The sequence below is a fragment of the Panthera onca genome, chromosome E2 (assembly GCF_046562875.1).
Source record: "Panthera onca isolate mPanOnc1 chromosome E2, mPanOnc1 haplotype 2, whole genome shotgun sequence".
NCBI lineage: Eukaryota > Metazoa > Chordata > Mammalia > Carnivora > Felidae > Panthera > Panthera onca.
In genome coordinates this window covers 61071318-61088593 of record NC_138353.1, presented here as the reverse complement: position 1 = coordinate 61088593, position 17276 = coordinate 61071318, and the positions used below count along the sequence as shown (strand labels likewise).

Here is a 17276-nt window from a genome sequence, read left to right as displayed (position 1 = left end):
GGGCTGTGCCCCGAGCAGGCCCCGCCCCGAGCGTCACGGCTGAGGCCGATGGGCGGAGCCGCAGGCGGCGGAAGAGCTCCGAGCCGAGAGGTGGGGACCCGCAGGTAGTGCGGTCGCTCGCGGGGTCCCGCAGCACTTCCTGGTGGGCGAGGCGGGGTCTCTCTGTTCGGGAGCGGGGACGCAGCTGGCGGGGTGCTGTAGGCCCTGGGGTCCGTTCAGCTGACGAGGTCGCCGGGCTGCGGGGGGGACCATGTGGATGCTGGGTGGAGGCTCTGGGGGGCGCACAACTGGCGGGGAGAGGTCTCTGGTTCCTGACACGCGACCCCCGCCCGCCAGAATGGGCAGCAGCTCGCTGTCCGAGGACTACCGCCTGTGCCTGGAGCGTGAGCTGCGGCGCGGCCGCGCGGGCGTGTGCGGGGACCCATCGCTGCGCGCGGTGCTGTGGCAGATCCTGGTTGAAGACTTCGACCTGCACGGGGCGCTGCAGGACGACGCGCTGGCGCTGCTCACCGACGGCCTGTGGGGCCGCGCCGACCTGGCCCCCGCGCTGCGCGGCCTGGCCCGCGCCTTCGAGCTGCTGGAGTTGGCCGCCGTGCACCTGTACCTGCTACCCTGGAGGAAGGAGTTCACCACCATCAAGGTAGGGCACTGGGCCGAGAGGGCTCCCCTACCCAGGATGCTCTGTGCCGAGGTCAGAGTTCCCTGGGGGAACCTGGAAGCCTTGGGGGCAGCTCTTGGCCAAGGTCCCCCTGGACACTCGCAGGGCTGAAAACATGGTGTGGGTGGAGGCCACCCACCCTGGGTGCCTGCCTTCTGGGTCGGGCGGGGCGGAATCCTTGCTCCTCAAAACTGGAATCACTGCTCTCCCCAAAGTGGCCCCGCGGCTCCTGTAGCACAAATCCTAGGACAGGTGCACGAGAGGAACTTGAGGTTGCATGATCACTCTAATCCCTCCATGATCCCATTTATAGAGGAGTGTTGGGCGGGTGTATCCCCTATGAAGTAGGCACGAGCTGGGGACCCTGCACACCCTGGGGGTCTGGACTAAGTCCACCACTCGTTCAGGTACATAGGCTGTGTCCAGGGCTGGCCTGACCCCTGTAGGTGAGCTGCCAGCCTGCTGAGGGGGCCGGCATTTGGCCCTCAAAGCTAATTTGGAAGAGTAGGAAGGTGCTGATGTCATTGGGCACGTGGGCGAGTCCACCTCCGCCGGTTGCCATGGCAGCGGCCGCTTTTCTGTCTCCCCCGCCCCTCCCCCCTCTCTCAAAGGGTGAGCTCTAGAGCTTTATTGCTTCATGGGGACACCTGCTGGTCAGAAGTTCAAGGGCTTTTCCATTCGGATAACGGGGCGGGAGGCACCCTTACTTCAGTGTCGGTCAGACCTGGCTGCAGTCTGGTCCTACTTCCTCTTGGCCGTGTGGCTTAGTGCAGGTTACCTAAGCTCCCTGAACCGGTTTCCTCGTCTGTCAAGCGGACACAAGAATAAGCCAGTCCCAGGTCTGTTGTGAGCCCTGAGTACGATGCTTGCACGCGGTAGTGCTCAGTCTGCGGGACGTGTCATCCTCAGCTAGAAGCAGAGGAATGCTGACAGGATCCCAGAGTGATAGAATTTTAGGACCGGGAGACCCACACGACCGTCATCCTCAAAAAATGCGACCCGGGAGGCACTTTCCTGTCTGGCGTTCCCGGGCTCTCCGCCCAGCTGCACAGTGGAGCCTCCCCACAGTACAGGTGGTGCACCCACGTGGTGGCAAGCACAGCTGGATAAAACGCGTGGCTAAGCCTCGGTCTCACGGGAAAGGCTCTCCAAGACAAGTGCAAAGGCGAGTTCAGGACGTGTTGGGGAGGCCACCTGATCGGAAGGGCAGATAAGCACCCCTATTTGTGCAGGACCAGATCTCAGCAAAGCCCCGGGGGTGACAGGAGGTGGAGGAGACCCCGAGGGAAGTGAGATTTGTTTCCCTCCCCGGCCCCAGCAACTAAAGCGGGTCTCGGGAGGTGGGCCCTAGCACGCATTGCTGAGAAGCTCCTCCCATGGGCGTGTTAGCACAGCCCGAAACTGCCCCGCTTCTGGGGTGAGGCTGGTGGCCCCTGGAGCCGGCCAAGGCCAGAATGGAGGTGAGTGTGGGCTGCTGGTGACCGGGACCCTCCTCCGCAGACCTTCTCCGGGGGCTACGTGCACGTGCTGAAAGGTGCCCTCTCGGAGGACCTCCTCATCCAGAGCTTCCAGAAGATGGGTTACGTGCCCAGGGACAACCACCGCCTGACGATGGCTGCCCTGCCACCCGCCTGCCAGCTGGTGCAGGTAGCCCTGGGCTGCTTTGCCCTGCGGCTGGAGTGCGAGATCCTGGGCGAGGTGCTGGCCCAGCTGGGGACCAGCGTGCTGCCAGCGGAGGAGCTGCTGCAGGCCCGGCGGGCCAGCGCGGACGTGGCCTCCTGCGTGGCCTGGCTGCAGCAGCGGCTGGCCCGGGAAGAGGAGCCGCCGCCTCTGCCCCCCCGGGGCTCCCCAACCGTGTTCCAGACGCAGCTGGACCTATACCGGGACCTGCAGGAGGACGAGGGCTCGGAGGAGGCCAGCCTGTACGGGGGGCCCTCGCCGGGCCCCGACTCCCCTCCCCCAGAGCTGGCCTGCCGGCCTCCACTCTGGGGACAGAGCGCCAAACTGTGGGGTGCCAGGGGAGGGGCCTGGGAGCCACTAGGGGAGGCTGAGGTGCTGCCGCAGGCCAGCAGCCCGCCGTACGGGGCCTTGAAGGAGGAGCCGGAGCCAGAGCCGGACGCCTTCTCCTTCCTGTCACTGCGCCAAGAGCTGCTAAGCAGGCCCGGAGACCCAGGGAGGTCAGGGCGGGTCAGCCCCCAGCGTGGGTACGGGCCCAGCCCCCCACCGCCCGGCTACCAAGCACACGGCTGCCTGGCTCCCGGTGCCCTGCCCACCCTGTGCTGTGACACATGCCGCCAGCTGCACGCCCCGCACTGTGCCACCCTGCCTGCCTGCCGTCTAGGTCACACACTTCGTGTGCTGCTCGGTGACACCCAGCAGCGCCTCTGGCTGCAGCGTGCACAGGTGGACACCCTCCTCTATGATGGGCCCGGGGCCCGACCTTAGGCCCAGCCAGGCCCTGGGTCAAGTGCTTTCCAGAGAGTTTCCGTGGTGCTTCTCTGAGCCTCAACACTCCTCAGGCCTGAGCCCTGGCCACCCTGCCCCCCGGGGACTCCTGGGCACAGCAGGGTGGGGGATCCAGGCCTCACAAAGCAGGAGATGGGCTCCTGCCTTCCATGGAAAGCTCTTGCCTGGGGCTGGCCGGCTCCCTACCCCCTGCTCCCAGTGTTCCGGACTATGTCCCAACGTGCTGGGTGGAGTCTAGCTTGTGTCAGCGTCTCACCACCATGCCTACTCCCATGAAGGGCCCTCTCCCTCCTCTTTCACCCCTCCCCCAACCCACTGAAGGGGCCCAGCACCCAGCCTGTAGCTCTTGACCTATCCCTGTAAGTTGTGGTTCAGGACACGTTGCCTCCCTCTGAGCGCCCAAGGGAGATTTCCCTCACAGGGGTGTCCTTGGAGGCCCGCAGGTGACACCGTGGGCCCCTGAGCACCACCGTGACCAGCCCAGGGGCTCTGCCAGGTACGTGGCTGACCTAGCCTCTTGCCGATGGAACGAGCCGAGGGCTGGCCCGAGACGAACCCACGTGCCCTGGTCATCGCTGGGCTGGGAAGTTGGGCCCACACGTGGAAGAGAAACAATCCGATCTCACGGCAGAGTGTGCAGGGTCCCGAGGAGTCCAGAGAGCAGGGAGGCAGGCAGCAAGTGGGGCCCGGACAGGCTGTGCCACTCGCTTCCAGGTGGAACATGGGGCTTCTGAGCAATCAGCACCCCACAAGCCACCTTGCTGGGGCTCTCTGCTGCACAGGCTTCCCACCTGATCATTCGCCCTGGGCCCAGTGGTAAAGATGGGAGCCAGGCTCTTGAGTAGCCACCTGCTCAGACAGACTCTCAGGGCGCAGGCAGGCGGAACCCCTTTTCCTGGGGGGGGAAGGGTCCCAGAACATACTAACCCACAGGACTGGAGGGGACAGGTGCCTGTTTCTGTGCTGGCCCCTCCTCACTGGGCACTCTGCCCGTCTGTCTGTCCCACCTCTCCTTCCCAGCACTCAGAGAACCACCTTCACGTCATGAGTTAGAACCCAAAGTTCATTAAAGGACATTGAACCTGTTCACGTCTGTTAGAAAAACTTTCATCTCTCTGAGCTTCTGTTAGCACCCACTCATGCCCCTTCCCGTCTGGGCCTCAGTGTGGGGGCAGGGACAGGGCCCAGACCCCAGTCCATCAGGCAGGATGTGACCCACACCGGACCCCTCCTTCCCATCTGAGTGTCACCAGCCCTGCCGCTGGGGCGGGGGGGGGGGGGGGGGGGGGGGGGGCTTACCAGAGCCTCAGACAGACCCTGGGGCCCAGGACGGGATGCAGGCAACTATGTGGGGGGTCTGCCCATCCCACGCTAGCAACACCCACTGAGAGGGGCCCAGCGGCCCTTTGTTCCGGGGAAGTGAGGGCCTGAGCTTCTGCATGGCTGTAGAGGGCCAACTGTGGGCGTGGCCATGGGTCCCCAGACTGAGTGTCGGGCCCTTCTCGGGTGCACCCACCCTGCTCTTCTGGAGAAGGGGGTGCAGTCAGCTGGAGCAGCTGGTCAGTGTCAGTCAAAGGGCGAGCCGGATCCTAGCAGTGTCGTCAGCCCGGACCGCAGAGGCCTCCCGCCAGTCACGGTCACGGCTTGCAGCGCTTGCTCTGGGCCTCACACGTGGCCGGAACAGCCCGCTTGTTGCGGTGGTGGGGGAAGGTGGGCATGAGCTCCGGCTCGCAGGCTGCAGGGAGAGAGCCGTTCAGCGCCGGGTGGGCGGGGGATGGGGGAAGAGTGCGCTCCGGGTCTGAGAACCCCGCTCTGCATCTGTGATGGGCCCTGGGGTTGCGTCTTCCTCTGCTCCCATCAGAGAACAGTTTGTGTGGCCAACAAGCACCCACACCGGCCTCAGCAGGCAGCCCCTGCCCGCCCAGGGCCCACCCTCCACCTGGGCTCCACCCGGAGCCCACCACACCACCCCTTCAGGGGCTTCAGCAGCTCTGCGAGGCCGTGCCCCAACACCCCACCCTGGACTACAAGGGCCACAAGCCAAGCCACCTGTGGAGCCTGGTGGGGGTGGGGGTGGGGGTCTGGGAGACTCACGCAGGGGCTTCTCCTTGAAGTAGGAGCTTTCCAAGCCGTCTCTGGCCGTTGCCCTGGAGAGGAGGCCTTGCTGTTAACAGGACCCCCAGATGCCACTGAAGCTAGTGTCCCTCACACCTGCCCGGCTCCGTGGCCTCTGGTTCAAATGTCCCAACGACAAGAGGTGAGTGGCAAGTAGGGGACTGGGGCCCAGAAACAGATGGGAAACTCAGAACGGGCTCCGTGACCTGGGTGGGCAGAGACCGCCCAAACTGAGTGGCTGGCCCTCCGCGCCTGAGTCCGGGGCTTCTCTGCGGCAGCGTGGCCTGTGTTGTGAAAATCCCCCTATAAAGGGCCCGGGTGTGAGGTGTCCCCACTCCTGCCCGCAGGCGAGGTCGGCACCTTTTCTTGGGGTCGTACATGAAGAGGAAGTTCAGCAGGCGCAGGCCGGCCTCCGACAGCCACGGGAACTTGTGCTTCAGGTTGTTGTACGGCTGCTTGCGCAGGCTGTACTGGCCCACCAGCGGCAGCCTGGAGAAACCCTGCGGGAAGCGGGAGGTGAAGCCGCAGGGCTTCGCGGCAGGTGAAGCCGGCCTGGGCGGGGGGTGACGAGGGCAGAGGCCAGGCACTCACCGGCCAGATGTTCTCACTGGGTGTCCCCAGCAGCTGTACAATCAGGTCCACCTGGTGGATCTCAGAAGTGCCGGGGAGCAGGGGCTTGTGAGCCAGCAGCTCGGCCAGGATGCACCCCACGGCCCTGCAGAGGAGAGCGGGCCTCACTTCACGCACCGGCTCGCCGCGGCCACACACCTCGGCCGAGTGCCACTTTGACGTGAGCCGCTGAGGGCAAGTGCCGCCCCACATGCCTCCCGCGTGCTGGGGTCAGGACCGGCTGGAGCTCGGGAGGTCACCACGGAACGTGACCCAGTGCCAGATGGCCTCTGTGGGTGGCGAGGGCCGGGCCTTTCTGCTGCAGAAGCTATGTTCTCACACTTCCCCTTGGGATCCCAGGTTTCTCCCCACCAGGAGCTGGCAAAGACCCCAGCCCTGCTCCGGCCCCTGCCGGCCTCTCCCCCAGGCTCTGGGAGCTGCCTTCACCCCTCACCACATGTCAATGCTGGTGGTCTGCGTGGTAGTTCCCAACAGCAGTTCGGGGGCCCGGTACCTGCAAAGAGAAATGCACTCTGCAGTCAGCCTTCCTGAGAGCTGGCCTGGGCGACCGGATGGCCAACCCCAGCTCAGGCCCCCTCTTCCCCGCAGTGCTGCAAACGTGGACGGCACGCGCGGTCACGGCAGCTGCTGCTGGACAGCCCCTGTGAGCAGCAGCGAATTCTCTATGCCACGCGGGGGCTGGCTGACACATGGCAGAAGGTGTACGATTTCCACGTCCTCTCTGTAACCACAACCCTGCTGTGCTTCTTAAAAACATGAGAAGCAACTCCAGAAAGCTGCGTCAGCCGCCCACCCTTCTGTCTGAATCAGGCTGGGTGTCCGGCTGCCTCGGGCAGGGCGGTCTCACCAGCCTTGCTGTCATCTTGCTGTCTCAGGAAGTGTCCTAGACCCAGCCTCCAGGAGTATGTGCAGCCCTCTGGGGCTTCGAGACCCTCAGGGTCCTTCTGCAGCTTTGGCCTGATCAGCGCCCCCACACTTCCCTCCACCAGGGACACCTCGTCCCGACAGACTCACCAGAGCGTCACCACCTTGGGGGTCATCGGCTTCACTGGGATGCCATAGGCCCGTGCCAGGCCAAAATCCGCTGCGACAAAGGCAGAAAGACGAGGGGACAAGGGTCACCGGGGGAGGGCTAACGAGCTGCTGTGTGGGAGCCAGCCCTCAGCCTTCAGGGTGCTTGTGAGGACTGACCTGCTCCCCTGCCCAAGTGGCCACACCTCCCACAGAGCCAGCGCCCTGCACCCACCTGTCTTCACACAGCCTTTGTCAGTCATGAGCAGGTTGGAAACCTTCAGGTCCCTGTGACAGAAAGTGATCACTAGTTCCCAGGGAAGTGAGTTCCATGGGGTAATTACGTTGCCTCCTAATTGTATGTCACAGGCACACTCAAAACACTTTTCCTCCACATCCTCTGTTGGAACTTTTTAAAGTTTACTTATTTTTAGTAATCTCCACACCCAATGTGTGGATTGAACGTACAACCCTGAGATCAAGAGTCACACGCTCTCCCGACTGAGCCCATTTGAGCTTTCTGGGCACCCCCGTTTAAAACTTTTTATTATTTGTTAATTTGAAATTAAAAAAAAATTTTGTAATGTTTATTTATTTTTGAGAGAGAGAAAGAAAGCATGTGCACATGAGCAGGGAAGGGGCAGAGAGAGGGGAGAGGGAGACAGAAGATCTGAGATCTCAGCACAGAGCCCGACCAGGGGCTCAGACTCACTAACCATGAGATCGTGACCTGAGCCAAAGTCAGCCGCTTAACTGACTGAGCCACCCAGGTGCTTCTTATTTATTTTAAATATTTATCTTAGAGAGAGAGAGGGAAAGAGAGAGGGAGGGAGGGAGGGAGAGAGCATGTGCAGGGGAGGGACAGAGACAAAGGAAATCAAGAATCCCAAGCAGGCTCTGCACCATCAGTGCCAAGGCTGATGTGGGGCTTGATCCCATAAGCTGTGAGATCATGACTTGAGCTGAAACCAAGAGTCAGAAGCTTAACTGCTTGAGCCACCCAGGCGTCCCAGAACTTTTTAAAAACAGGGAAGGTGGGCAGCAGAAGGCCATCCGGCAGCTGGAGTAGCAGAGCTCTCAGTAACTTCCTCAGGAAGTGGCAGAGCCAGGCAGCAAGCCCAGGCCTAACTTCCTCCCGTGCCCATCCCCACCCAGGGCTGCACCGGCTGCTCCAAGATACAAGAAACCACTGCTGTGGGCCTGGAAGATCCCCCACTCCATCCTCTTCCAGTCGTAGCATTTTCTCGTGCGTAACGAGGCTCCAGGAGGGATCTGTCCACACAGTCAGTCCCCCAGGTGGAAAGCAGGTGCTGTTTGGGCCTGGATCCTGCCCCAAGGAACAGTTAGAGAAATGCACCGAAGCCAGGTCACCTTTCCCCTGCGTCATGAGGGCACATTTGTCGCTTCGGCACCCCCCGCCCCGCCCCGATGATGCCATCCCTCACCACCTGAGGCCCCTCCTACCTGTGGATGATGAAGTTCTGGTGCAGGTACTGAAGTCCTCGGAGCACTTGAAGGACAATGCACTTGACCTACACAAAGGCAGAAGGCATCAGTTAAGGTGATACACGTTTGGCGCAAATGTGGACGTGCACCTGCTCCGCGGCCCCCAGCCTCACACCTGGGCCTCCGAGAACGGTGTCGGCATGTTCTCCAGAAGGCTGGCCAGGTCTTGCTCACAATAACCCATCACCAGAAAGATGCTGGAAGGAAAGGGGAAACACACGGAGGCTCGCACGTCCTCCTAGGCCACAGGACCCTCCCCGACTGCGGGAAGGACGAACTGTGCTTGGGGAAAGCACAGGGAGGGGACGGGCAGGGCGGGCTCAGCAGACTGCGTACCTCTCCAGGTGGTTCCCAACAACCACCTCCTTCAGCTCCACGATATTCGGATGGCGAAGGCGAAGAAGCAGTGTGATCTCCCGAAGGCTGCTGATGGGGACCCCTGCAGGCAAACCTGCAACTCAGCAACCCCACCCCCGCACACAAGGACCCCTGCGACCAGACCTGCAACTCAGCAACCCCCACCCCCGCACACAAGGACCCCTGCGACCAGACCTGCAACTCAGCAACCCCCACCCCCGCACACAAGGACCCCTGCGACCAGACCTGCAACTCAGCAACCCCCACCCCCGCACACAAGGACCCCTGCGACCAGACCTGCAACTCAGCAACCCCCACCCCCGCACACAAGGACCCCTGCGACCAGACCTGCAACTCAGCAACCCCCACCCCTGCACACAAGGACCCCTGCGACCAGACCTGCAACTCAGCAACCCCCACCCCCGCACACAAGGACCCCTGCGACCAGATCTGCAACTCAGCAACCCCCACCCCTGCACACAAGGACCCTTGCGACCAGAACTGCAACTCAGTAACCCCCACCCATGCAACCAGACCTGCAACTCAGCAACCACAAGCCCTGAAGACAAGGACCCAAGCAACCAGACATGACCTCAGCAACCCCACCCCCTGGAGACAAAGACCCCTGCAACCAGACCTGCAAATCAGCAACCCCCACCCCCCGCACACAAGGACCCCTGCAACCAGACCTGCAACTCAGCAACCACAAGCCCTGCAGACAAGGACCCAAGCAACCAGACATGACCTCAGCAACCCCACCCCCTTGAGACAAAGACCCCTGCAACCAGACCTGCATATCAGCAAACCACCCCCACCCCCCCCACCCCCCCCCCCCGCCGGAGACAGGGACCCTTGAAACTAGACCTGCAAATCAGGAACACCCACCCTTGTAGACAAGGACCCCTGTAACCAGACCTGGCCTCAGCAACCCCCACCCCTGCAACCAGAACTGCAACTCAGCAACCCCCACCCCTGCACACAAGGACCCCTGGGACCAGACCTGGCCTCAGCAACCCCCAGCCCTGCAAAGAAGGACCCCTGGGACCAAACCTGGCATCAGCAATCCCCACCACTACAGGCAAGGACCCCTAAAACCAGACCTGGCCTCAGCAACCCCCAACCCTGCACACAAGGACCTTTGCAACCAGACCTGGCCTCAGCAACCCTCACCCCTGGAGACAAGGATCCCTGAAACTAGACCTGCAACTCAGCGACCCCCACCTCTGCAGACAAGGACCCCTGCAAGCAGACCTGGCCTCAGCGACCCCCACTCCTGCAAACTCCTGCGGCCAGGCCTGCAACTCAGCAACCCCCACCCCTGCAGACAAGGACCCCTGAAACTCAGCAACCCACACCCCTGCAGACAGACCTGCAACTCAGCAACCCCTACCCCCACATCCAGACCGGTAACTCAGCAACCCCCACCCCTGCAACCAGACCTATAACTCAGCAACCCACACCCCTGCAGACAGACCTGCAACTCAGCAACCCGAAGCCCTGAAGACTAGGACCCTTGAAATTAGACCTGCAACTCAGGATGCCCACCCCTGCACAGAAGGACCGCTGCAACCAGACCTGACCTCAGCAACCTGCACCCTGCAGACAAGGACCCCTGGAACTAGACCTGAAACCCATCAAGCACCACTCCTCCAGACAAGGACCCCTGCAACCAGACCTGCAACTCAGGAACCCATCTGCTGCAGACGAGGACCCCTGAAACTAGACCTGTTACTCAGCAACCTCCACCCCTGTAGACAAGGACCCCTGCATCCAGACTTGCAACTCAGCAACCTCCAACCCCGAGAACGAAGACCCCTGAAATTAGACCTGCAACTCAAAACCCCCCACCCCTGCAACCAGACCTGCAACTCAGCAGCCCCACCCCTGCAGACAAGGACCCCTGAAACTAGACCTGCAAATCAGGAACCCCCACCCCTGCAGACAAGGACCCTTTAAACTAGACCTACAACTCAGCAACCCCCACCCCTGCAGACAAGGACCCCTGAAATTAGACCTGCAATTCAGTAACCCCCCACCTGCAACCAGACCTGCAAACAGCAGTCCCCACCCCTGCCAACAAGGACCTCTGAAATTAGACTGCAAATCAGGAACCCCCACCCCTGCACGCAAGGACCCCTGCAACCAGACCTGGCTTCAGCAACCCCCACCCCTGCAACCAGAACTGCAACTCAGGAATCCCCACCCCTGCACACAAGGAGCCCTGAAACTAGACCTGCAACTCAGAAACTCCCAGCCTTGGAGACAAGGACCCGTGCAACCAGACCTGCAACTCAGCAACCCCCAACCCTGCACACAAGGACCTCTGCGATCAGGCCCGGCCTCAGCAATCCCCACCCCTGTAGACAAGGACCCCTGCAACCAGACCTGCAACTCAGGAACACCCACTCCTGCAGAAAAGGACCCCTGAAACTTAGCAACCCACACCCCTACAGACAAGGACCCCTAAAACTAGACATGCAACTCAGGAACCCGACTGCTGCAGACGAGGACCCCTGAAACGAGACCTGCTACTCAGCAACCTCCACCCTTGTAGACAAGACCCTGCAACCAGACCTGCAACTTGGCAACCCTCATCCCTACGACACACCTGCACCTCAGCAACCCCCACGCCTGCTTCCAGACCTGCAACTCAGCTACCCCCACCCCTGAGAACAAGGACCCCTGAAATTAGACTGCAACACAGGAATCCCTACCCCTGTAACCAGAGCTGCAACTCAGCAGCCCCCACCCCTGCAGACAAGGACCCCTGAAATTGGACCTGTAACTCAGCAACCCCACCCCTACAAAGATCCCTAAACCAGACCTGCAACTCAGCAACCCCCACCCCTGGAGACAAGGACCCATGCAACCAGACCTGTAACTCAGCGAGCCACACCCCTGCAGACAAGGACCCCTGAAACTCAGCAACCCACACTCCTGCAGACAGACCTGCAACTCAGCAACCCCCACTCATGAATCCAGACTTGCAACTCAGCAACCCTCAGCCCTGCAGACCAGGACCCTTGAAATTAGGCCTGCAACTCAAGATGTCCCACCCCTGCTCACAAGGATCCCTGCAACCAGACCTGGCTTCAGCAACCCCCACCCCTGCAGGCAAGGACCCCTGCAACCAGACCTGCAACTCAGGAACCCGACCGCTGCAGATGAGGGCCCCTGAAACTAGACGTGTTACTCAGCAACCTCCACCCCTGCAGACAAGGACCGCTGCAGCCCTGCAACTCAGCAACCTCCACCCCTGAGAACGAGGACCCTGAAATTAGACCTGCAACACAAATACCCCCACCCCTGCAACCAGACCTGCAACTCAGCAGCCCCACCCCTGCAGACAAGGACGCCTGAACTAGACCTGCAAATCAGGAACCCCCACCCCTGCAGATAAAGACCCCTTAAACTAGACCTGGAACTCAGCAACCCCCACCCATGCAGACAAGGACCCCTGAAATTAGACCTGCAACTCAGGAACCCCGACCCCTGCAGAAAAGAATCCATGCATCCAGACTGGTAACTCAGCAACACCCACCCCTGCAGACAAAGACCCCTGAAACTAGACCTGCAAATCAGGAACCCCCACCCCTGCAACCAGACCTGCAATCAGCAGCCCCCACCCCTGCAGACAAGGACCTCTGAAATTAGACCTGCAAATCAGGAACCCCCACCCGTGCACATAAGGACCCCTGCAACCAGACCTGGCCTCAGCAATCCCCATCGCTGCACACAGGATCCCTGTAACCAGACTTGGCCTCAGGAACCCCCACCCCTGCATACAAGGTCCCCTACAACCAGACTTGCAACTCAGCAATCCCCACTCCTGCACACAAGGAATCCTGTGACCAGACCTGGCCTCAGCTACCCCCACCCTTGCACACAAGGACCCCTGGGACCAGATATGGCTTCAGCAACCCCCACCCCTGCACACAAGGATCCCTGTAACCAGACATGGCCTCAGGAACGCCCCCCGAATACAAGGTCCCCTACAACAAGACCTGCAACTCAGCTACCCCCACCCCTGCACACAAGGACCTCAGCGATCAGACCTGGCCTCAGCAACCCCCACCCCAGGCCAGAAGGAACCTTGGGCAACCGGCAGCTTTCTACCCCTCCCACTTTGAGCTCACCGTCCTTCTCTTTGTCCATCCGCACTTTCTTCAGGGCAACAATCTCATCCGTCTGGGTGTCCCGGGCCCTATCTGGAATGGAAACTCATCCATGATGGAATGATCAAATAGGCTTGATCCCACATCACCCACCCTTGTGCCACACAGGGGCCTCGTTCAGAACCCTGCGGGTTCCCTCTCCCTTCTTTGATAACCGGATGCCCATTGACACTAGGTCCTCACCATGCAAGCAGCACCCGCATCCCCACCAGACACAGGCTCTCTGGGGGAGTCCTCTCATCTAACCTGGGTAGAGGGTGCTACTTACAACAGGCTCCCTCTCAGTGTTTCTCCTTAGAGTCAGGATGCGGGTCACTGCTCTGCTCTCTGTTGTTACTATGTTCTAACGGCAAATAAGATACTTTATCCAGGAAAAAATCCCTTATATTGTGCCAAGGAGGCTCCTCAAAGCCCTGTGCTAAAGTGCGCAGCTTCCAAACCCCAGTAGTATAAGGTATACCAGCATCTCAGCTGCCACAGGCCGCAGCCCCGGCTGCTTCTGGAAGTTCTGCATTTTGCTCTAACAGTTGCCCCAACTTGCAGGTCATGGTTGCAAATGCAATTTGAATAAATTACATTTATTCAGACATGGTGTGGAATTTATGGTAAATACACCACGGATCCGAGTTCACTTGTAGAAATTCTGCCCTGGCTGTGGAGCAATGGGTGTTAAGTTCCTTAACTGCTGGGACAGTCCCCTGAACCCCAGACCTCCCATCTTGGCCACTCACAGACAATGCCATAGGTGCCTTCCCCGATGCGGTTCAGCTTCTCAAACTCCTTCACACTCCGGCACCGTCCCAACTGAAAGACAGAGGTGCTGGCAGTGCAGGGATTGGCCAGCTAACGAACAACTAAAGATGGACATTTCACATTTAATTTGCACCAGGGAGCTCACTCATGTCTTGCTCACCAAACAGAAAGACAACCACGCACTTGGGCTTTTCAAATGAGAAAAGGGGGACGACGTTACTGGGCGAGCAGACACTTCGAATGCATTATCACAGATAGCCTGTTCCCTTCCAATCCCATGGTCCAGATGTATGCTGCCTGGAAACAATAACCACTGGCCATGGATAGTTAAAATTAATTAAAATGAGTATTTCATTTCCTCACTTGCCATGTGTGTCGTGCTCCACACTGCTATGTGGCTCACGGTAACCATACTGGACGAGTCAGAAAGCAACATTTCCACAATCACAAGAGGAATAGTGAGCAGCATTGGTCTAAATTATGCTTTGGAGACGGACAAAGCTCCTAGATCCTCACAAAGCACCTATCAAACGCAGTGGAAACTCATCTGTGGCAGAGACGAGCCATCCCCAACATCCACACAGTACTTTTTCTAGTTAGGAAACACTGTCCAGTGGCGTGAGGCCAACCTGTTGGTAGCTGGATTTCTCAGCCTCCCTTGCAGCTAGGTCTGTCTATTTGACTCAATTTTGGCCAATGGGATGTGAGCAGAAAGGACCAAGGCCTCAAGGAAGGGACTTCCCGGTCAAAGGAAGTTGGTTGCCACCCACTCCTTTTTGCTCCTGAAGCAGGGTGGGGTTTGAATGACGTGGAGGTAGATCTACAAGGCAGACAGCTTGAGAGCCTGATCCACCTCGTGGAAAATAGCTGCCTCTCTCTGGAAAGTTAGGGGAGGGAGGAAGAAAGTCCTGTACTTCAGCCACTTTATTTAGGGGTTCCTGTCCTAGCAGAGAGCCCGTATCCTGATACACCTTTGTAATGCAGTACTTTGGTAGATGGACCGAATGGGCATGTCTCTTTGGGTCCAGGAAGCACATGTGGCAAGTTTCAAATTCTAACAGTCTCTCTCTGGCCTTGCTGCCTCTATTCTCTTCCCAGCCCTTGCCTTCCATCTCCTCCCTTCCCACCACCTTTGGAACCAGGTCAGAATCACCCAGACTGAGCCCTTCCACGATCTCACCTCAGCCTCCTCTGCGCACCAGTGCTTTCTCACATCCTCTCTCCTGGGGGAACCCCTGGTGCTTCCTAGTCACACTGTGTCTCTTATCTCCGTGACGTTGCGTCTGCCACTCTCTAAATCTGGCATGCCAGGCCTCTTTGTCTCTGCATGTCAACATCCTAGTCACACTTACTAGCCTGGCAGAGACGCCACCTTTGTACAGATTTCTTTTTCTTTTTTACTGTTTATTTATTTCTGAAGGAGAGAGAGAGAGAGACAGACTAAGCATGAGTGGGGGACGGGCAGAGTGAGAGAGGGAGACAAAGAATCCGAAGCCGGCTCCAGCCTCTGAGCTGTCAGCATAGAGCCCGCGGCAGCTCTGGAACATGAGCCATGAGATCATGATCTGAGCCAAAGTGTCCCATGCTTAACCGACTGAGCCACTCAGGCGCCCCCACACAAATTTCTTTTACAAAAAACTTCCCCCAGCTGCAAACAATTCTTTCCCTAAAATCCCGATACTTTCATATCTTGAAGCACCTACTATTGTGTACTCTGTCCTCATCGGGGTATGTCCCAGCTCCCCTCCGACAGGTTTCCCCTCACTGCTGCACCGTACCCGGAAAGCTGCGCGCACCTGCTGTGTGTGTGAGTGACGTATAACGGCCAGCGACTGCTCCAGGTGGCTCTAGGTGCGCACTCCGCCAGTGTGCTAATGACGCTTACCGGCTTCTCAGCACCAGTAAGTAGTTAAAACACCAGGGTTCAAACCTGCACCTGCACCTGCACCTACACGAGCCGTCTCCCTTGGTAAAACCACTCCACACCCCTAAGCTTCACTTTCCTCACCTTTATAAAGGCTCGCCGAGAGGACTAAATGACAGTAACACACGCAGAAGCCTCGCACAGAGCAAGACACAAATGGAAGCCACCGGGTGTCAGGCGGGGCCCGGCCACATCCATTTAAAGCCAAGGGAGACCACGCCTCCAACTCTTTCCACAGGCCAACTCCCCCCTGACACAAGGGGCTCCCGGGTCAGCCTGCAAAGCCCGGCCCCGGCGCAAAACGAAGGGACGCCCGCGGTAGAGCCCAGAGCCTGTTCTTCCAGAGGAGGCCGGCTGCTTGACAGCCCGCCCGTCCCTCGGCGGAGCGCGACTGGCCCCGCGGTCCGCCACCAGCCCAGGCCCTCGGCCCCGGAGCATCGCCGCCGGTTTCCGCGCCGGCCGCGAGGAACTCTGGGACTGTCGTTCCCGCCCGCGGCGGCGGCAACCTCAACGCTTCAGCGCGACACTAAGGGGCTCCAGTGCGTTTCGGTCCCGCCCTGCCCCCGGCGGAGCTACGGCGAGCGGCCCCCCGTCGCACCCTGTGTTCTGGAGGCACCGTGAAGTAGCCGTCCTTACGGATACACTTCAAACGGATCTGCTCGGGCTCTGACTCCGGGTCCCCCATGCCGAGCGCGGCGCCCTGCTCCCCGTGTGCGCAGGCGCAAACGAGGTTCTTGCGCGCTGGCGCTTGTTCTACTTCCGGGACACGCCCACTTTAGCAAAGGTTTCCCCGGAAGCCTCCCAAAGGCTCCTGGAGGACCTCTGTTGCTGCCGTCTGCTCGCAGCACCGAGGTTCGGGCCTTAATTTAGTTTTCAGCGCGGGCACCTGAGCCGGCTGGGGCGCTGAGGAACGCCTGCCGGAGGAGGGGGAGGCCGAAGTCCGAGGGGCTGGGGAGTCCCTTGGAGCTCGCGAGGGCCGATCTGGAGCTACGCGGGTCAGGGAGCCGAGGGCGCGTCGGAAGGGTGTGGAAGGCAAGAATGGATGGGACGCTGCGACGGACGTCCCCTGACACATGAGTGTGGAGCACCCACTACGTGTTGGGCCCTGTCAGGCTCTGCCCTCGCGGACCTTCCATTCTAGTGGGACGCAGCCAAACGAGGTAAGTAAATAGATGGCCCGAGAGTTACGCGTGCTAAAGAGAAAAATGAGGCAGGGCAGTGAGTGGGACGTGCCGGGCGCGGGGGTGGAGCATTAAATAGGGTTCCAGGAAAGGCCTCCCGTGCATGGGACTACACTGTAAATGCTAATATTAATATAGGCCATGGACATTTGGTAATCATGAAATTAATCATAACTTAGAATCATTTGTTTTAATTTAAACTAATTATCATGTTCAGTTCATTCCAGCCCCTTTTTAATCATTCATAAGCTAAGCTTCTAGCTAATAACGAAATTAGAAATAGTCCTTGGTAGGTATAGTTTTTAGATTATTTGTTTGAGATTCTCAGGGCAGGGGTAGGAAGAGGGCAATTTCTAGGTCAAATAGATTTTTTTTTTTTAATTTTTAATGTTTATTTTTGAGAGAGAGAAACAGTGTGAGCAGAAGTGGGGAGGGTGCGGTGAGAGAGGGAAGCACAGAATCTGAAGCAGGTTCCAGACTCTGAGCTGTCAGCACCGAGC

General features: G+C 59.5%; 2 protein-coding genes and 1 long non-coding RNA gene across 10 annotated transcripts in view; 2 read left to right on the top strand and 1 right to left on the bottom strand.

Moving 5' to 3' along the window:
* The first annotated feature begins 20 nt into the window (after positions 1-20).
* SPATA2L (spermatogenesis associated 2 like) lies at positions 21-4229 on the top strand. 3 transcript variants are annotated; one of them, XM_060649911.3, is made up of 3 exons: positions 21-90; positions 337-640; positions 2159-4229. In XM_060649911.3, the coding sequence occupies exons 2-3, from the start codon at positions 338-340 to the stop codon at positions 3101-3103; spliced, it is 1248 nt and encodes a 415-aa protein (XP_060505894.1). In that variant the 5' UTR covers positions 21-90; position 337; the 3' UTR covers positions 3104-4229. The 3 variants fall into 3 exon arrangements, with proteins under 3 accessions (XP_060505894.1, XP_060505893.1, XP_060505892.3); XM_060649910.3 differs by having other exon boundaries at positions 25-104; XM_060649909.3 differs by lacking the exon at positions 21-90 and having other exon boundaries at positions 111-640.
* Positions 4187-17276, bottom strand: part of CDK10 (cyclin dependent kinase 10) — a 24984-nt gene continuing 11894 nt past the window's right edge. Inside the window, exons 1-13 of one of the 6 annotated variants that reach the window (XM_078439186.2) lie at positions 16232-16334; positions 13650-13722; positions 12880-12951; positions 8723-8825; positions 8502-8583; positions 8345-8412; positions 7116-7168; positions 6884-6953; positions 6303-6362; positions 5831-5954; positions 5600-5739; positions 5219-5271; positions 4187-4859 (exon numbers count right to left, since the gene is read on the bottom strand). In XM_078439186.2, coding sequence (XP_078295312.1) covers positions 4762-4859; positions 5219-5271; positions 5600-5739; positions 5831-5954; positions 6303-6362; positions 6884-6953; positions 7116-7168; positions 8345-8412; positions 8502-8583; positions 8723-8825; positions 12880-12898 — 870 coding nt within the window. In that variant the 5' untranslated portion in view covers positions 12899-12951; positions 13650-13722; positions 16232-16334 and the 3' untranslated portion in view covers positions 4187-4761. Of the gene's footprint in view, positions 4860-5218; positions 5272-5599; positions 5740-5830; positions 5955-6302; positions 6363-6883; positions 6954-7115; positions 7169-8344; positions 8413-8501; positions 8584-8722; positions 8826-12879; positions 12952-13649; positions 13723-15679; positions 16335-17276 lie in introns of those variants that run through there. The other 5 variants (XM_078439183.2, XM_078439182.2, XM_078439185.2 and 2 more) reach the window with 5 other exon arrangements.
* The window catches only part of LOC144614655 (uncharacterized), a 6064-nt gene continuing 5196 nt past the window's right edge, over positions 16409-17276 (top strand). Inside the window, exon 1 of the long non-coding RNA XR_013552614.2 lies at positions 16409-16755. This is a non-coding gene — a long non-coding RNA (uncharacterized LOC144614655). The remainder of the gene's footprint in view (positions 16756-17276) is intronic.

Coding starts and splice junctions, on each gene's coding strand:
- SPATA2L (XM_060649909.3), top strand. CDS start 251: ATGTGGATGCTGGGTGGAGGCTCTGGGGGGCGCACAACTGGCGGGGAG. Junction 641..2,158: donor AGGAGTTCACCACCATCAAG/GTAGGGCACTGG, acceptor CCTCCTCCGCAG/ACCTTCTCCGGGGGCTACGT.